The 19,866-nt window shown below is 40.4% G+C and overlaps 1 protein-coding gene across 3 annotated transcripts in view; it reads right to left on the bottom strand.

Annotated features, from left to right (window-relative positions):
* The window catches only part of b4galt2 (UDP-Gal:betaGlcNAc beta 1,4- galactosyltransferase, polypeptide 2), a 296,417-nt gene that overhangs the window by 64,800 nt on the left and 211,751 nt on the right, over positions 1-19,866 (bottom strand). For all 3 annotated transcript variants that reach the window (XM_078933983.1, XM_078933984.1, NM_001160444.1), the window contains 1 exon segment: positions 7,551-7,655. In XM_078933983.1, coding sequence (XP_078790109.1) covers positions 7,551-7,655 — 105 coding nt within the window.

The raw sequence follows: 19,866 nt of genomic DNA, 5'->3' as shown, positions 1-19,866 counted from the left end.
AATCTTTCTAATACAATCACAAAAAATGGAACACAAAATGTAAAACCCAAATTAGAAATTGCAATTTTAAAAAGATACATTTTTCAGCAGCTTTTCAAAATCAATCACATATTTTACTCTTCTCTGGATGAAACAAAGAAGTCCAGAGCAATGTAGCCACTTCTCCAAAGTCTCTGTCACCTTCAGTTTTACACAAAGTCTGTGAAAATCCACCATACATTGGTCACATGTATTCAGAGACCTGCTAAAAGTCCACAATTGTAAAAGCTCTTATATAGACAACTGTTTGTTTGCTTGGAGCTCTAAATATAAAAAAATGCTTTTCTATCACTTAGACACAGGTGGAGAACCATATCAACTGGATTAGTAACAGGGAAACATGTTTAGGTTTAAACTTACATCAATAGACAACATGAAGCTGTTCATCACATTTTTGACCTAAAAATGTAAACACATCCTTGGCTCTGCGGTTAGGAAATGGTACTTGGGAATCTCTTCATACCAGGAGCCAGCCTGAACATTGGAACATCACCACAGTGCCCATCCAGACTGGGACAGCAACGGGGTCCACTTCACAGCCGTGAGGCTGCTGTGTTTAACTCCTGCTGTCCCAGCAAGGGAGACAACTGCAGCAACATCCACTGACCAAGCTGGCAAGCCCTGGCAGAAAAGATCCCCACAAGAAAAACACTGGCTCAGGCAGGCTGGTCAATAAAAAAATATAGTTTTACCAATGTCTTGCAGCTCGCAGATCAAGTGGTTTAGTTTTCCAGTAATGTCAGTCAAGAATACAAGTTCAGATTCACCATATTCAGCAGATATCTCCACCAATAGCACCTTAAAAATCCTGTTCTGTTTTGCTTTGCAGCTGAGGTTTTTTATGATTTTCACAATAGGAGTCATTATATGTCCAGAGCCAATCACTTCTGCACATAAGGCCTACTGGTGAAAGAAGCAGCAGTAATGCAGACATTTTGGAAAGTCTTGGTCAGCTTTACAGTGAGTGATGAAACCTGTTTGTCGGTCAATCATAGCAGGAGCCCCGTCTGCAGGTATGGCTACCAGCTTTTCTAATGGTACCTTTTTCTGCACAAAAACTCCTTCACCGTGTTATACATTTCAACTCCTCTTGTAGTTGTCTGTTAGGGCAGATGTGTCAGGAATTCTTCTCTTGTGGAAACCAAAAGCTATGCTGAACTGTTGCCGTCCACAGACTCATCACACTGGACGTTAAACCACCTGCACTTTGTAAGATCCCGGTCCAGCTAATTGGCCAAGTTATCAGACATAGCTGACACTCATCTGAACATTGTAGTGAAAATTGAATGAGTTCTATTGTTCTCATCCTTAGGGACAGTGATAGCAATTATCATCATTGCTTGTTTCTTAATCTGATAAAAACCTTCTTCTACTTGATGAGAAAATGAGCAGGTCTAAACGAGGCTTAGATTTAAGAATTTTTTTCATGCTATATGCAAAAGTCTTTGTCCTTTAAGGCAACAGATTATAGTCCCCCCCCCCCCCCCCCCCAAAGGCTGCTGTCATATTAACATTAGCTTGGAGCTCCAGAATGGACAAGAAAAAACGACGAGAATGGCTCGAGCAGGGCGTTGCTCACGGGGCGGTCGCTCGTGCCAGGCGGTGGCACGTGCTCGGGCCCGCTAAATGCTACTTGTAGCTTTAATTATTATTATTATTATTCTACCGGAAGAGTCGCCTTTTTGAGGCCTTTAACATACCCCAAAACTCACCAAATTTGGCACACACATCAGGAGTCGCGAAAAATTTCGTATTTTATAGGAGATTGGCATGGGCGCAGAAAAATGGCTCGATAGCGCCACCTACAGTGACTTTTGTCCCGACGCCCCGCATACGCTTTAACGTACAAGCTTGATTTTTACAGGGCATGTTCTTCAGATGGAGACCCACAAAAAAGTCTGAAAGGACCCACCTGTCACTCGCACAGGAAGTCTGATATATTGAGGTCAATATGTCATTTTTGCTCCATTTTGGACATTTGCAGGCCTCGCTCTAGAACGAACTCCTCCTAGAGATTTGTGAATAATGACTCCAAACTTTGGTTTTGTAAACTAAACACATGTCCGATGTTAAATTGCGAAGCTTTTAAGTTTTTACGGATGTTTGTGACCGTGGCGGCGCGTCGAAAATGGAGGTCATTTTGAAAACACGCCATGAAAAGAAAAATGGCCATTACTCAGCCATGCAAAATCCAATCTGATCCAAAATTGATATGCATGATTGTAGTCTGACCCTGACCACATCAGAAGTGGAAAAATCCAGAACAGGTGTAGCGCCACCTGCTGGTAAAAGGAAATGACATGTTTTACTTGGAGCATCACTGCTCCAAGTAGGATGAGCCGACACACCTCAAAATGATGTCCACCTGTTGAAAAGCCATTGATGTTTACTCTGATAAAAAGCCATAACTTTCAATGCGGGGGTGTGGTCGTGACAGAGCGGCGAAGTTGGGCGTCTCGCCATGCACACAAAAGTTGCTCTCACGTGCACATTCCTTGTCCAATCTCACTGAAATTCAATAGAGGTGATGAGGCTTCCATTCTGAACCAATGGATATGACAATTTTGGACGAGCTCCATAGCGCCACCTAGATATTAACAAATACATTTTATGTCACATTCTGACCTATCTTTTCTCTGTGCTTTGTCCGACATTCATAAAATTACAACAGGAGATACTCATAAGGGTCTTCTCTCATCGTCTAAAGTTTCATGGGTGTACACCTGACGGTGCCTGCGCAAGCCAGTGCCAAACAGGAAGTGGTTGATTGCGTTGCAGTCAGATAATTAAAAATTCATAAAAAATCAGCCGTTTGTATCACGAGGCTGAGATTTCAGAATGAGAGGCCTCTTACATATCTCCAACTTAGATACACAGCACTTGCAAGGGTGAACAAAAAACGGCTCAATAGCGCCACCTACCATGTTTGTTTTTGAGAGCCCCGGCATGTTCTTTAACATACAAGCTTGATTTTTACAGGACATGTTCATCAGATAGAAACCTACAAAAAAGTCTCTTGGGACCAAGCTGTCAGTCGCACAGGAAGTCTGCTATATTGGTGTCAATATGTCATTTTTGCTGTATTTTGGTCATTTGCAGGCCTCGTTCTAGAACGAACTCCTCCTAGAGATTTTTGAACAATGACTCCAAACTTTGGTTTTGTAAACTAAACACATGTCCGATCTTAAATTGCGAAGCTTTTAAGTTTTTACGGATGTTTGTGACCGTGGCGGCGCGTCAAAATTTGAGGTCGTTTCGAAATCACGCCATGAAAAGAAAAATGGCCATTACTCAGCCATAAATAATCTAATCTGATCCAAATTTGTTGTGCATGATTGTAGTCTGACTTTGAACACATCTCCAGTGGAAAAATCCGAAACAGGTGTAGCGCCACCTGTTGGCAACAGGAAATGACATGTTTTACTTGGAGCATCACTGCTCCAAGTAGGATGAGCAAACACACCTCAAAATGACGTCCACCTGTTGAAAAACCATTGAAGTTTACTCTGATGAAAAACAAATCTTTCAACGCGGGGGTGTGGTCGTGACAGAGCGGCGAAGTTGGGTATCTCGCCATGCACAAATGTTGCTCTCACGTTCACATTCCTTGTCTGATCTCACTGAAATTAAATAGATTTGATGAAACTTCCATTCTGAACCCATGGATATGACAATTTTGGACGAGCTATATATGTTCATAAATGATCATGAAGCATGATCATATAATCAAGCTTCATAGGAAATCAGCCGTTTGTCTCAGGAAGCTGAGATTTCAGAATTAGATGCGTCTTACAAAGCTCCACGTTTGAAAAGCAGCACTATACGTACGAGAAACATTTAACCACCTTAATCCCCCTATTGTGCTGAAAGCAAATTTTTGGACATTTTGACTCAAGCAAATATTTTTATCATAACTTCTGTTTAGTTTATCAGCACCAAAATAAAAAATATTTACATTTATAAAATGAACTGGTCAACTCTAGGATTTTATTTATTCAATCTTACATCCTCAAGCTTTTCATCAGTCTCCCCTGCTGCAGGAGTGGAGTTAGCCCCCCCCCCAACCCCCGGCTGTGTGCTCACATGTAAATTAGCCAGGAGTGGCAGACAGAAAGTAGAACAGTTAGAAAGCCTAGTTCAACACTAAATTACAGCAATTTCCTTTGTTTTGTTTGTCTTTTATACATCCTTAGCACTAATCATTGCTTTTTTATTCATCCAAAATACAATTAACTTTATATTTTATCTTTTTTTTTTTTACAAACAAAATATATGAATGTGCTCCAAAACAAAACCCAGCCTCAGTACACTCCTACAGATGTAACATCAGACAGTAAATGTCTCTTTTATGCTTTTTTAATCAATGCTGCAACTTCTTTTCATTTCCTTTCAATACATCCAAAGAAATTAAACTACAACGACAACAAACACAACATATAGCAAATGTCTCTAAGAAGATTGTGTATATACAATATGTACCACCTTTAAACACCAAATAAATAACAAATCTTTCTAATACAATCACAAAAAATGGAACACAAAATGTAAAACCCAAATTAGAAATTGCAATTTTAAAAAGATACATTTTTCAGCAGCTTTTCAAAATCAATCACATATTTTACTCTTCTGTGGATGAAACAAAGAAGTCCAGAGCAATGTAGCCACTTCTCCAAAGTCTCTGTCACCTTCAGTTTTAAACAAAGTCTGTGAAAATCCACCATACATTGGTCACATGTATTCAGAGACCGGCTAAAAGTCCACAATTGTAAAAGCTCTTATATAGACAACTGTTTGTTTGCTTGGAGCTCTAAATATAAAAAAATGCTTTTCTATCACCTAGACACAGATGGAGAACCACATCAACTGGATTAGTAACAGGGAAACATGTTTAGGTTTAAACTTACATCAATAGACAACATGAAGCTGTTCATCACATTTTTGACCTAAACATGTAAACACATCCTTGGCTCTGCGGTTAGGAAATGGTACTTGGGAATCTCTTCATACCAGGAGCCAGCCTGAACATTGGAACATCACCACAGTGCCCATCCAGACTGGGACAGCAACGGGGTCCACTTCACAGCCGTGAGCTGCTGTGTTTAACTCCAGCTGTCCCAGCAAGGGAGACAACTGCAGCAACATCCACTGACCAAGCTGGCAAGCCCTGGCAGAAAAGATCCCCACAAGAAAAACACTGGCTCAGGCAGGCTGGTCAAAAAAATATAGTTTTGCCAATGTCTTGCAGCTCGCAGATCAAGTGGTTTAGTTTTCCAGTAATGTCAGTCAAGAATACAAGTTCAGATTCACCATATTCATATTCACCATATTCAGCAGATATCTCCTCCAATAGCACCTTAAAAATCCTGTTCTGTTTTGCTTTGCAGCTGAGGTTTTTTATGATTTTCACAATAGGAGTCTTTATATGTCCAGAGCCAATCACTTCTGCACATAAGGCCTACTGGTGAAAGAAGCAGCAGTAATGCAGACATTTTGGAAAGTCTTGGTCAGCTTTACAGTGAGTGATGAAACCTGTTTGTCGGTCAATCATAGCAGGAGCCCCGTCTGCAGGTATGGCTACCAGCTTTTCTAATGGTACCTTTTTCTGCACAAAAACTCCTTCACCGTGTTATACATTTCAACTCCTCTTGTAGTTGTCTGTTAGGGCAGATGTGTCAGGAATTCTTCTCTTGTGGAAACCAAAAGCTATGCTGTACTGTTGCCGTCCACAGACTCATCACACTGGACGTTAAACCACCTGCACTTTGTAAGATCCCGGTCCAGCTAATTCGCCAAGTTATCAGACATAGCTGACACTCATCTAGACATTGTAGTGAAAATTGAATGAGTTCTATTGTTCTCATCCTTAGGGACAGTGATAGCAATTATCATCATTGCTTGTTTCTTAATCTGATAAAAACCTTCTTCTACTTGATGAGAAAATGAGCAGGTCTAAACGAGGCTTAGATTTAAGAATTTTTTTTTAATGCTATATGCATAAGTCTTTGTCCCTTAAGGCAACAGATTATAGTCCCCCCCCCCCCCCCCCCCCCCACAGGCTGCTGTCATATTAACATTAGCTTGGAGCTCCAGAATGGACAAGAAAAAACGACGAGAATGGCTCGAGCAGGGCGTTGCTCACGGGGCGGTCGCTCGTGCCAGGCGGTGGCACGTGCTCGGGCCCGCTAAATGCTACTTGTAGCTTTAATTTTTTTTGTATTCTAATCTGCAGCAGGAAGTTTTATTTTGAAAAACTGCTGGATTCTCTCCACCGTATCTGACTCACTCCTGACAAATCGCTCGGCCGAAAATCTGTCCGCTACTTCCTCAAAGCGCCTGCACCGACCGCTAAATTCAAAACTCCCAAACGAACAAAGTGAACAAAAATATAACATATTTGGAAAGTTTGGTTTGCTGGAAAAGACTTGTAAGGAACCAGAAGTAGAGCCTTGAACTTCAGGATAAAAGAAATCTGCATTTAACAGACAAAAACCATTGTTGTTCCCTCACACCATAATAATAAAACAGAATATTTAGCAACCGTCTGTCTAATGTCAAGAGGACGCTGCTATTAAAGTTTTCAAATGGTCGATTCATGTTTATTCCAATATTTAGAAAATAACAGGACTAGTGACTTTTATTTTGTATTTATTCGTCGCTCTTTAAAAGTTGGACGAGGCCGAAGTTGGCGTCTGAATTTTTAGCCTCCATTTTGACAGTTATGGGTTAAGAGAAAATCTAGATCATATTTTAATGGTTCCTACAAGTTAAAACAACTGCAGATATTTGACAGAGGATGAAGATAAACTTTACTCTGAAAGTTAATAAGAACTGGAGGAATTTTTTATTCTTTCTGACATTAAACCGCTCCATGGCCAGAAAAAGGTTGTGTGCTTTTTCTTTAAACCATTTAGAAGTGTCACAAACATCAATCAAAGTGTGAATTCAATCTTTAATTGATCCACAATGATCTAAAATAAGCAGTGCAGTGTTTGCGTCTTCACCTCCACACGAACACTGGATTAGCCTGTGCCTTGATAATAGACGCCAACACCTCTAAGGTGTTACTTTTCCTTTCTCCTGCAGTTTTTCCTGAGGAGCTCTCAGGGTGCAGACAGCCGGAGTGCTGGGCTAACAGTTGGCAGCTCCCTGCTGGGGATGTGCATTATGTGAGCGGAAACCCAAAAGCTGCTAAAAGCAAAGTGCAAATCATCGTATCACCAAAGTTAAAGTTGTTTTTTTTATTTATTTGCAGGCCTGTTGCAGTGACAGTGATGAATGACGTGTGTTATTACAGCCTCTTGTTCCAAAACGGCACGTTTATCTGTGGCAGACACTAATTATTAAAGCATGCTATTGATGTCTCTATTTTCACGGAGCCTCATATTTGTAATTCTCTCAAACAGAGATGATGGATTCTGAGCGAAACATCACAACGGTGCAGCTGTGAAACAAACGCAGCTGGATCGATCGGAAGGTAAATCGGGGAGCAGCTTCAGACAGTGATGCAGTACCTCTGCGGGTTGGGCTCGTTGTGTTTGTCTCGCTCGTGCTTAATCATTCTGTAGCGACCGATGCGAACGTCTGGCCTGGACACCTTCATCCCGTTGAGAGTGATCCTGCAACACAAACAGATAAAATATCTATTAGAGGAGAAAAAGGAAGCAAGACGAGGTGAAAAGGAGGCGCAGTTCGAAGGGAAATCTAAAAGAGAGGCATATATTTACTGAAAGTTTAGAAATATAAAGATCACATGACGTGTGACTAAGTCTTAAGCCATGAGTGTCATTCTAAATGAAGCATATTTAAATATATACTAATCATCAGTTCTAAGAGTTATTAAGATTTGATTTGTTAGATTTGTTTGTCATTTTTTTAAATTTGAAAATGTGTTTTTTTTTTCATTCTTCTGTCATTTTGTCGGTACATTTATTTATTTTTTATTAAAAGAAAATGTTTGTTTTCACTGTCCACAAGAACAATGAGAGCAAAAACTGCCACCAAAATCAGGGCAGAAACATTTGATCAGCATGTATGTTGAATACAGTGATAACAAAACTATAATCTAAATAAATTAAGAAAAATAAAGTAATAATACATAAATTAAAGCCATTTTGTTAATGAGGAGGTAAAAGAAAGCTATTGGAGTTAAAAATAAATAAATGACAGCCACAGTTATGCATTTATACACCCACACATTCTTTTACATTATCATTTTCATTATGCATGACCCCGAAAGGTTTAAAGCCGGTTGGATGTACATTATAGTTATTATTAATTTGATTACATTTGTTTAGTGTATTTTTAGTGTCATTTATTATCTATCTGCTTTTTTAGTATAGCTCCGATAAGGTAATTGACCCTTTGTAGGATCAAGTTTTATTCTATTCTATTGGATCCTATAGGCACATGTATACATATGTGTGTTTAACATGAACCTGCCAGCACAAAGTGGAATCAGGACATCCGGGAGTAATCGTGTAAATAGGAACAGGAAGAAATAAACAGCTTTGATCTATTTGAAAAAAAAGTTTATTTTAAATTCTATTTTAGATTTCATTTATTTTCATACACAAAAATCATTTTTATTTGAAATGTATGTATTTCTCATTTTCCCTTTAAATATTGAGATGTTTTTGTTTGAATTTGACCTCGGCTGCCTTTAAAAAGAGCGCCAAAAAAGAAAATAACTTTGCAACCCACAACAAAATCAAACAATAAACAGTCAAATTTTTACAAGCAAAGTTGTGTTTTTTAACGACTTCCTATCAATAGAAACTCAATGACTCCTTTAAGCATCTCCTCTTTCTCAAATTCTTCATCCTCTTTTTCTCTTCAATACAGACTGAAGATATTTGAATTGCTCAGCATGGCGCCGGCGCCATCAAAAGCAAACGGACCAGTGAGCGGCACAACTTATCAAAACAAGCCCAAAAGAAAAAGAAAAGAAAAAAAATCAGTGGAAACTAAACACCTCTTTTTTTTCTTTTCTTTTTTGCTCCTAAAGCTCAGTGACTTTGCTGACTTGGCACACGGATGACGGACTTCTGCAGCGCGTCGTCTGTATGCCTGGAAGTGTCTGCATGCATGCATTTGCATAATTTTAGGGATCTAATGTGGTGCGAACAATGCGAGTTTGACAGCAAAGAGAAAACAGACAGCCCTCCTTTCTCCTGCCCGGCTTTTCAGTTAGCTTAGTTCTACATTGAGCACGGTTCTGCATCTTTAAAATAATCGGCTTTGTCCACACGGCCCTGCAGAGCACGTCTGACTCACTGCGATGATCAGATTTTCTACTGACTGCAGCATCTTTTTCAAACCGTCTGTCATCATTCCTGAATGTTATTTCGGAGCAAATCAACACATAGTTTTATTAAACACCTTAAAAATCAGTAGTGGATGCGTATTTTTGATTTGTTTTGTTGCTTTAGTGGCTTTGGAGGAACTGTAAAAAAACTGTCTTAACAAGATATTCTTGGTTTGAAAGTAAAGTGGAACTAGAGACAACTATCAAAGTGACACCGTCAGGGCTGGTTTCCTATAATATCCGACGTGTTCAATGCAATAAAAAGCTTCTTTCGCTGTTTTGCTCACAGATCTGGCAGATTCAAGTGTTTTAATCCATAAAGACCCACTCTGATGAAAATGGTGTTTTTAACATCTTCTCATGGCATTTTCTGATGATGGATGACATTAATAAAGACAATTAACCTCAAATTTGCATTTCTGAGAATTTCTTTATTTAAATCATTGTGAATCAGGAGCAGACGCAAAAATGTTCCCAAAAAACTGGTATTTGTGACGTAGAGATTGTGCTGGGCGGGGCCACAAGCTCCCTGCTCCGCCCCATTCTGATCACCCACCTGCAGACAAACAGATCCATGAAGGTCTTTGTTTTCCTGGTCTGAGCTGGAATCTGGATCTAAACTGTACGGCTGGATAGCCATGATATTGCTCTCTATTTTGTTGCACCGCTAGGTTGGGGGTGTGAGAGGCTGTGAGCTAGCGGGACAGCATGTAAACAGAGATCTCTCACCAGCAGGTAGGGTAAAGTGCTAAGGCCGTGTCACACAGTTACATACATTTTGTGCATTTTCCACGTGAAATTTTGGTCTTTTGTGACACGCACATGATATCCGTAATCCAAGAGTGATTTCCTGCGTTCGTCATTCATCGATGTGCACAGATGTCCGTCGAGTTTTTTTTTAAAAACAGTTTACGCATATTAAAATAATTACGTAAATCTTTTATTACATTTTTGCGAGATGCATATGCAAATTTGAGTTTTTTCACGACCCTTCCACGTATGTCTAACAGACCTTTCACGCATGTACCACTCGTGTATAACTTTTATATCCTGTATACGGCGCACATATGAGGTAAAAATGACTTAACTGATGCACAATTCACTAATACATTGCATACAGGGCAATAATCACACGGTTCATGTTGATTTACATGGCTTATTCGTACATGTTCCGTGGTTTTAACCTAGGTCATTCCTGAAACATCTGTGAAAATTTTCCATCAAACAACAACTTTTCTCAATTTAATTTATAAATGATCAATTTCCATGTATGAATTATGCACAAAATTTATGTAGTGGCTGTGTGACACGGCCTTTACCTACATACGTACGTAAAACTGGGTATGTACAGGCACTTCCTAGTAGTTGATGTTCAGATGATGACTAATATTCTAAACTTTTTGCACTTTTTTCCCCCCATCATAAACCGTTACTCTGGCCGAAACTGAACCCAAACGGGTGTCTGTCTTAAATCGCTGACGCTCTGGAAGGTCTGCAGCCTTAAAGTGTTGCCTATACAGTCGAACAGCAATATTATGCAAGCATCAGGACAGCATGGAGTCTGGGAAACTGAGACATGTTAAGTCTCTGTCTCCCCTGAGTGATGGTTATAATCCAGAGACAATACATTTCAAATCCTCAGCAAGTGAGAGGCTGCTGTAACTCACCAGGTGGGAGTTCCAAGCACACGCGTGAAGTGACATAATTTACCAAAAATACATGGCTATGTATAAATATCTGAAATGGAACACTAGGTCTAACAATGGGAACTCATTTAATTCATTATTTCATGTTTTGTACTCTAACCGTTCACTCTGCAACTGCAAAAACTACCCGGGAAAAGACAAACAATAAAAATTCAGAAATAATTGTCTTAAGTCCACAGCAGAGCTGACCCATGAAAACTGCAGCCATCGATCCACAGACACGAAAGGAAAGAAAAGCCAGAAAAAACGTTTTACCAAAGGAATAAATCCTTTAATCTTGAAGTCCCACCTCCAGTCATCTTTTAAACTATGTTCAAAGCGTTTCCAGTGGTCTTTTTCTCTATGGTAATGCCGTTTTTAACCAAAAACAATAAACCTGTGCAGTTTTATAGGACAGATTCTGCAGAGTTCATTAGAGTTCAGGAGTTCATTAGAAATTCACATCCTGAGTTTTGGGCGGGACTGTTAGAGCAAAGCAACCCCTCCCCATTGCTGACTGAGAGCTCTCTATTTACATCTTATCTGTTGCAGCTAAATTTTCTTAATATATGTAATAACAAAATAAAATAAAAACACCAAAAACCGTTTTGTTTTTTTATCGGCGTGGGTCTTTAAAAGATGGGGGATTGGGAAAGGGATAAGATTGGAAAATATGTTAACTGGAGGGAACTGATTTGTCTCTGAAAATGCTTTTTAATCGTGTTATTTTCCATCTGATTCTAACTGCAGAAAGATTAGAGCCTCCCAAACAAAGGAGGTCAAAATGCATATGCGCCTGTTAAAAGTGTGAAAGCTGCGTTTTTGGCAGATTTCTGCTCCGTTGCTTTATTCCAGGCGGATTTCCTGCCCAAGCAGCTGCTGACTACGGCTATTCTGTCTGACCACTTTTTAATATTTCTCCTTCACTTCCTCCCAGCCTTTTTTTTTTTTTGCTTCATCTCTCCTTTCCTCCTAAACTCTCCTCACTGTTTTGACTTTGCTTCTAAAGAGTCCGAAAAGGTTCAAAGCTCTAATCTTCTGCAATGTTCCTGCCTCTGTGCGCAGCTGGCAGACTCCTCAAACATCCGCTATTAAATGCCAAAAATATTGCTAATCGATATCCTATTACACTGTGCTAAAGAGCCGTCTGAGCTGCTGGAGTCTGAAATGCTTCTGCAGAGAACTTGGTGTCTTTTTTTCTCCATCTGTGGGTGAAGGAACAGAGGCCAGACTCTTGTTATGTTGCTGAAATAGCAAACATGTAAGATTCAAAAAGATTTATTTGTCACTGACAGTGAAACACCGAAAATGAGTTTGGAGCATCAACAACAACAGCCACTCAGTTCAATTCACCAAATAAATACCCAGTAAATAAATAACCAAAGTGCAGCATCAGTACAAAACGGAACACAGCCAGGACTAAACATGAACTAGAACTATAAATAAGTAAATAAGACATTAAATAAGACATTCAGTGTACACGAGATCTTAAATTAGTAGCAGCTTGGTTTTGGTGTGCAGCAATGCAAAGTCCAGCCGCACAGCCTGTGGATAAAGGCTGTTGCTCAGTCTGGTTGTTCTGGCCTTAATAGACCTGAACCCCTTCCTGAGGGCAGCAGATGGAAGATATGGTGGCTGGATGGTTCTGGATGTTGTGGACTCTCTTTAGACAGCGGGTGGTGTAGAGGCTGCTCATCTCTGGGAGAGTGGTGACAATGATTTTCTCCGCTGTTTTCACCACCCGTTGGAGTCTCTGCTGATCAGCCTTTGTGCAGCTGTGAAAACCCCCCTTAGAAACCAAATGTCAGAACTCTGCTGATGGCACAGTTGTAGAAGTTCACCTTCAGCTGCCTGGAGATTTTAGCCGTCTTCAGTTTCCTCAGGTAGTACAGGCGTCATTGGGCCTTGCCCACCACTGAGGCAGTGTGTGGACCCCAGGATAGGTCCTCAGCCATTGTGACCCCCAGAAATTTAAAACTGGTCACCCTCTCCACCATCTCCGTGCCAGTGGAAAGTGGCTGATGGTTTTTGCTGCATCTCCGGAAGTCTTTCTGATGTTTAGGATCAGGTCGTTATTGTTGCACCATGATGCCAAGTGTTGCACTTCTTTCCTTTACTCCCGCGGACTTCAAAACAACACAGAAAGCGCAGCCTTACCGAATCCGAAGTCCGTGTAAAAATATAAAATGTGAGGCAACATTTACACAGAAAGAGATTCAAACCAGCACCTTTCTATTTAAACAGGAGAGCATGTGAGACACAAGACATTAGCCTGACTGATGATAGAGGCTGTTAATGTGATAAATGATTAGGCTGAGAACGTCAAGGTGATTTGCAGAAATGATTTCAAAGTAGAATCTCCTTTTGTGTTCTAAAAGTACCCAGAGTCATAACTTACTCCTCATTTTGAAGCAAATTAAAACTAGAGGCATCAAAAAGCTTTAGACACACCTGCACTCCCCTTAAGATACCACCTCTCTTCTATACGACCCTTAACGGACCCGGAAAGACCAAAAAACAGCAGCACCCGTACAGGTCAGTAGCCCCATACGGGTGCACAGGACTAAGGCTTTAAGTTGAACAAGGATGCTTGGAAAAATAAGACAGATCAAGAGTTCCTTTAGAAACCTGGACCAAATGTATAAAGGACAAACATCAGTCCGGTTCCTGCCTTGGAGGCACTTTAACATTGGGAGTGGGGTCATCTAGACCCCACAAGATAGCCCAAGGGTTAAGACACATCACATCTCAAACATGCGCAGACATCTGTTAACGGCAACGAAACAATGCCAAGACTGTGAGAAGCGTCACCTTCATGCTTCAGCAGCCTTCACCTGACATGTCGGATGGCGAGAGGTGACCTTTTTAAGTTAATAAAGCTGAGATGGAGGGTCACAAGGAGGCTTGTTCTGACGGATTACAATTTCAAGCAGCTGTGGGATGCGCATCAAGCAGCTGACCCGCATCTCAGACATCTCTGCTGCTTCCCGCGCTCTACCTCCTCTTCACACAAGCAGCTCCCTTCAAAATCACCTTCTCTTGAGGTTTTTATTCACTCAGAGGGAAACTGTGGTGTCCAAAGGGATTAAAACCAGAGATTATTTTAACAACTGCAGAAGAAAAGACTCTTTTTCTTGTTCTAGAGAACGTTTATCTTTTCTTTACTTACTTCTGACTCATAAAAATTCACTCTGTGAATGTTCCTGATTTATAAAAAACCATGACTGCTGCAGATTGGGTGACATTGTTGAATCAGAATCTCTGGTTTCTGACCAGAGATTTCCAGATTTGTGATGAGTCACATCCCAGCGGCAATGGAGGTGAAGTGAAGAAATGCAAAACTGAAAAATGTGCTTAGCTTGAAAAGATGGGGAAAAAAAGCAAAGATTATGGAAGAAAATCAGACTCACTGCGTAAATTCTGCCTGCTGTTTTAGTGTAAGCTGGATTAGTATTTGGAAGCATATTCCATTTTGACAAGCTGTGGATTGTGTTGGTTCTTCGTCCCCAAAAGAGAATTTAGTGAATGTTAAAACAAACTAATTCAGTCACTTTAGGTTTGAAGGCATCAAAGGGAATTTATATTTATGGGGCATATATCATGCTATTCTGAAACCTTTCTTAAACCGATATCCATGTATATAATACTATATCACATTTGGCACACTAAGGAATGAATTATTAATGAAATATTAGTTATTTCTGTCGCCCTTTGTCTTACCAGGAAGTAAGATGACTCAATCTCTGAAGCTCCGCCTTTTGCTCCTTGTGGGTGCCGCCCACTTCATGATGTAAACCTAGAGTCGGCCTCTGCAGCTCGTCTGCGTTTCACCCACGAAAACAAACAACGTCCAAAACTTTTGAAAAGATGATGTACATATTGTGCATTTAAAACGAAAGCGTTCAGCCGATCACTGCTAGCTCCACTGAGAAAGTGGGCGTGTCTGTTAGCCTGGGGGGCGGAGATGGCAGCGCAGACTCTTCCTGGAAGGGGCGGTTCCTCAATTTCATGATGTATGAATGTCAGGACCCGCTCACTTTGGTGGATGGGGAGGGGCTGTATGAAGGTAAAAATGTGTCAAAGTGGACGAGCTTGTAGATTTGACGTGAGAACTTGTAAAATAGAATGTGAGAACTTGTAAAATAGAATGTGAGAACTTGTAAAATAGAACTTGCGCACCAAAAATCTGCATTTGTGTGTAAAAATCTTCTGCTGTAAAGTTTAACCGATAAAATCACAACTGACAAATTACCGTTTGCATGTGTTCATTAAGAGTTAGGTTGGGCATTTTAAACCAACAGTCTTATTTTTGTGTTTACCAAACAAAAATGGATTTATTTTGATAGTTGTCCGCACAGACCATAATAATAATGCAGAATATTTGGCCATGTTACCGGGGTGCTCCCAGTAAAGTTGTTCAAACAATGGATGGATTCACGTTTGTTATATTTTGAAAATATCCACTTTTTGTTTTCGTTTTTAACCGTTGAACCTTTTCTTTTTTTTCCCTTCAATATATGAATAAAGTTAAAAGCAGCTGGAAATATTTTACTGATAATGAATATAAACCTAAACCATAAAAAAAAAAAAGACTAAAAAAATATTAATAATAATCGGACGTCCACTTCAGCCTCGTCCAGACCAAAACTATTTTCTAACATTAAACCTGTTGGTGGCCTGAAAGGGTTGGAGACCACTGATCTACAGCACACAGAACAATTTCAATGTTGAATGTTGTTAACATTAGGAGTAAATTCGTCCATTGATGCTGATGTGAAAGCACAGTTAACCCACGATCCCCCACGCTGAAATCTGAGATTCAAAACACGGACATGTTTGCTTCAATGTAACAATGTGAGTGAACAAAATGAATAAAGATTTGAAGCTTTGTCCTGAAACTTTTGCGATCCTTGCAGGTTCTGCTTGGACACATGATGGCCCTGATTTTTATTTTTTTAAAGGCGATGAGTGTGTGAGTCGGGCCAGTCTGCATCTTCAGGCCTCAGGATGAGGACAATGTTTGCTCGAGGCTTCTTCTGCATTTGCAGATAGGGCGCTGGAGGAGAAAAGAAAGCCATCCTTTCTTTCTTGGTAATAACCTCCAGCGTTTCATTGGGAGGTGGGGGGTGAGTAGCACTGGCAGTGGCAGCTCTGTCTCCAAGCTGGCGTCAACCCGTTTCAAGCAGTGACCACGGTTCGTGACATCAAAAACAACAAAAAAGCAGAGAACATCGCTGCGGGGCAAGAGATGAAGGATGAGAAGAGCTGAGAAAAAGGGAGGAGACGGGGCTGAAATATATTTAGTCATTTGGTCAACGCCTGTGTTCTGCCAGAGCTTTCAGAGGGGGAGCATATGGAGGGCTGGTGGACACATTAGCCGCCCGGATGCCTAAATCCAAAGAAGTCTGTCTTCTTCAAGGAACAGAGAGGCAGATTTCACGGCCGCCGTGCTCTCTGATGTACTCGGCTGCTCTTTTATCTCTCCTTCCAGCTACACTTCTCTGGTTTGTAGCTGAACTCAGAGGCTAGACCCACATCCTTTCTGTCTGCGCTCTGCTTCAGCTTACACCGTCTGCAACCTCCTCATGCTTTACAAAGAAGATTGAAAATGATGCCAACTCACTATGTATCCTTTCTGTGTGTCAGACCTGAAGATTTCAACTTTTGCATTGCTTCAGACTAACAATCACACCTTGACGTTGATCCAGTTTCATTTTCCTTTGTTGTCTTTTTCTGTGAAGAACTGTTTCTGATGCTCTGACTTTTGGTGCTGCCAAAGCACCAGGCTAAAATACCCAGGATGCTGCTCGGTTTGACAGCCTTAGCTATGCGGCATCGTCTTCAAACAGCTCGAGCAAATGCGATTTGAGAGCTTTTTTCTTTTCTTTAGATCGCTCAGAAAAAAGGAAGGCATGAAAACAGGCGATGAAAGACAGCTTAGAGACTCTCCTTCATTTGTTTGTCCTTTGCTGAAATAGTTTTAGTTTGAGCTATTTCTGAGGTCTGCAAAACTTGAATTTTAATAAAACAAGATGAACGAGGGGAAGAACACTTCAAAACACCCTGGACGTTCACAAAATTTATTCTAACTGTAGCTTAGATAAAATCTGTGACACAGCATACATCTAACAGCTAACTTAATGGTGCTTTTAAAAACCCTTCTGATAAAAAAAAATGTTTTTAACGCATGATGGAGGATGTACAGTGGGGCAAAAAGTATTAAGTCAGCCACCAATTGTGCAAGTTCCCCCCACTTAAAAAGATGAGAGAGGCCTGTAATTTTCATTATAGGTTTGCCTCAACTATGAGAGACAAAAGGAGAAAAAATATCCAGAAAATCATATTGTCTGATTTTTTATTTGTAAAATATGCTGGAAAATAAGTATTTGGTCGTCTATAAACAAGCAAGATTTGTGGCTCTCACAGACCTGTAACTTCTTCTTGAGAGCATCCTCTGTCTCCACTCATTATCACAATTAATGACACCTGTTTGAACTGGCCATCCATATAAAAGACACCTGTCCACTACCTCAAACAATCACACTCCAAACTCCACTATTATCAAGACCAAAGAGCTGTCTAAGGAGACTAGAAACAGAATTGTTGACCTGCACCAGGCTGGGAAGACTGAATCTGCAACAGTTAAGCAGCTTGGTGTGAAGAAATCAATTATTAGGAATTGGAAGACGTACAAGACCACTGAGGATCTCCCTCTATCTGGGGCTCCCTGCTAGATCTCACCCCGTGGGGTCAAAATGATCACAAGAACAGTGAGCAAAAATACCAGAACCACACGGGGGACTTAGTGAATGACCTGCAGAGAGGTGGGACCAAAGTAACAAAGGCTACCATCAGTAACACACTACACCACCAGGGACTCAAACCCTGCAGGGTCAGACGTGTCCCCCTGCTAAAGCCAGTACATGTGCAGGCCCATCTAAAGTTAGCTAGAGAGCATTTGGATGATCCAGAAGAGGATTGGGAGAATGTCCAATGGTCAGATGAAACCAGAATAGAACTTTTTGGTTAGAACTCTACTCGTCGTGTTTGGAGGAGAAAGAATGCTGAGCAGCATCCAAAGAACACCAGACCTGCTGTAAAGCATGGAGGTGGGAGCATCATGCTTTGGGGTTGTTTTTCAGCAAAGGGACCAGGACCACTGATCCGTGTAAAGGAAAGAATGAATGGAGCCATGTATGGTCAGATTTGGAGTGAAAACCTCCCTATCAGAAAGGGCATTGAAGATGAAACATGGCTGGGTCTTTCAGCATGACAACCATCCCAAACACACTGTTGCCCGGGTAACAAAGGAGTGGCTTCGTAAGAAGCATTTCAAGATCCTGGAGTGACCTAATCATTTCCAGATCTCAACCCTTTATAAAATCTTTGAAGGGAGTTAAAAGTCTGTTTGCCCAGTGACAGACCCAAAACATCACTGCAGTAGAGGAGATCTGCATGGAGGAATGGACCAAAACACCAGCAACTGTTTGTGAAAACCTTGAAGACTTACAGAAAACGTTTGACTTCTGTAATTGCCAATAAAGGATTTAAAATAAAGTATTAAGTTGCCACCGCGCAACCTTCAACTGTGCCCAGGCGGCCAATGCTCACTGTCAAAAAAATCATCCAGTCGCTGTTTAATTAAAACTTTTTTAAACCTCTGTGGCCACAGTGCAGTGTGTAAAAATGCCACTGCTGCCTCCCATTTACAAATGCTTCTGCACAGCCACCTGCCGATTTTGCTGAAAAAAAATTGCATTTAGGTCGCTTTTCATTCTGTTGAGTACATATAGAACTTAAGTACTAAAACTGGGGAAAAACAGAAGATGCAGAGGAAAATACTATAAAGTTTTCTTTGTGTAAGTGAGAATTTAATGACCCCAGCCGCATCGTCTCGCATTTTGTATTAACTAAAATAGCACAGCAGCAGTTGAGGCAATATCTCAGAATATCTAAAGCATCTAATGGCCAAGTGCTGCTTTCATCCAATAAAAAGTTAGCATGATTTATCAAATCTCGCCAGATGGTGACAAAAACGGCAATCTTCTGAACACTTTGTGTTATTGCACAGCCTGTTCTCAAAACCTCTCAAATGCCCTATTTTGGGTTTTCTTCCACAACAACAATGTGGCTGTGATAAGGGAAAGATCCGCTTCACAGTGTGAGACTGAGAGCCAAACCCACCCAGAGGAAAACAGTGCTGCGTGTCGCCGGGCAACTTTGGAATTACGGTGTTTCTCTAAAGCAACTATTAAGGCTGAGTTTTAGAAATATAAAAACGTATACAATTCAAATGTTTAAATCAAATCAAGCTTTATTTATAAAGCATAGGTAACACTAAGTGCTTTTCAAAGTAAAAACATGTTTCAACTTAAAAAAACCAAAAGTAATAGAAATCTGACTTTATACCCACATGGGGAAACAATATTTTGGTTTTATGACACATTTTATGACCCCCCCCCCCCCCCCCCCCATCCTGCCCACTGCAATGACCCTATTCACCGAGGAAAATACTGGAGAGAAACTGGAATAAAAGGAACAAAATACATAAAACTAAAAGCAGACATTAACAACCAGACCAATAAACAAATAAAAAATCTTAATGGACAAATATTAAATCACTAAAGTTGAGTGAAAAAGATTTAAAGTTAAGATTAAAAATATGAAATAAATTTAAAGCCTTTCTTCTAAAAACATGATCAGTCTCTGCAGTCCAGAGTTTGTCTAAGAGGCTGTTCCAGTGAGGTCCATAAAAACCTAATGTTTCAGATGACAGCTCTGTCATTTCTAAAGAATTTATGATTTTCAACTTTTCCAGGTAATAAGGGAGCTGTTTTA

This window comes from Oryzias latipes, chromosome 17 (assembly GCF_053564925.1).
Source record: "Oryzias latipes strain Hd-rR chromosome 17, Olatipes_Hd-rR_3.1".
Lineage (NCBI taxonomy): Eukaryota > Metazoa > Chordata > Actinopteri > Beloniformes > Adrianichthyidae > Oryzias > Oryzias latipes.
This window is presented reverse-complemented; position numbering and strand designations above follow the sequence as displayed.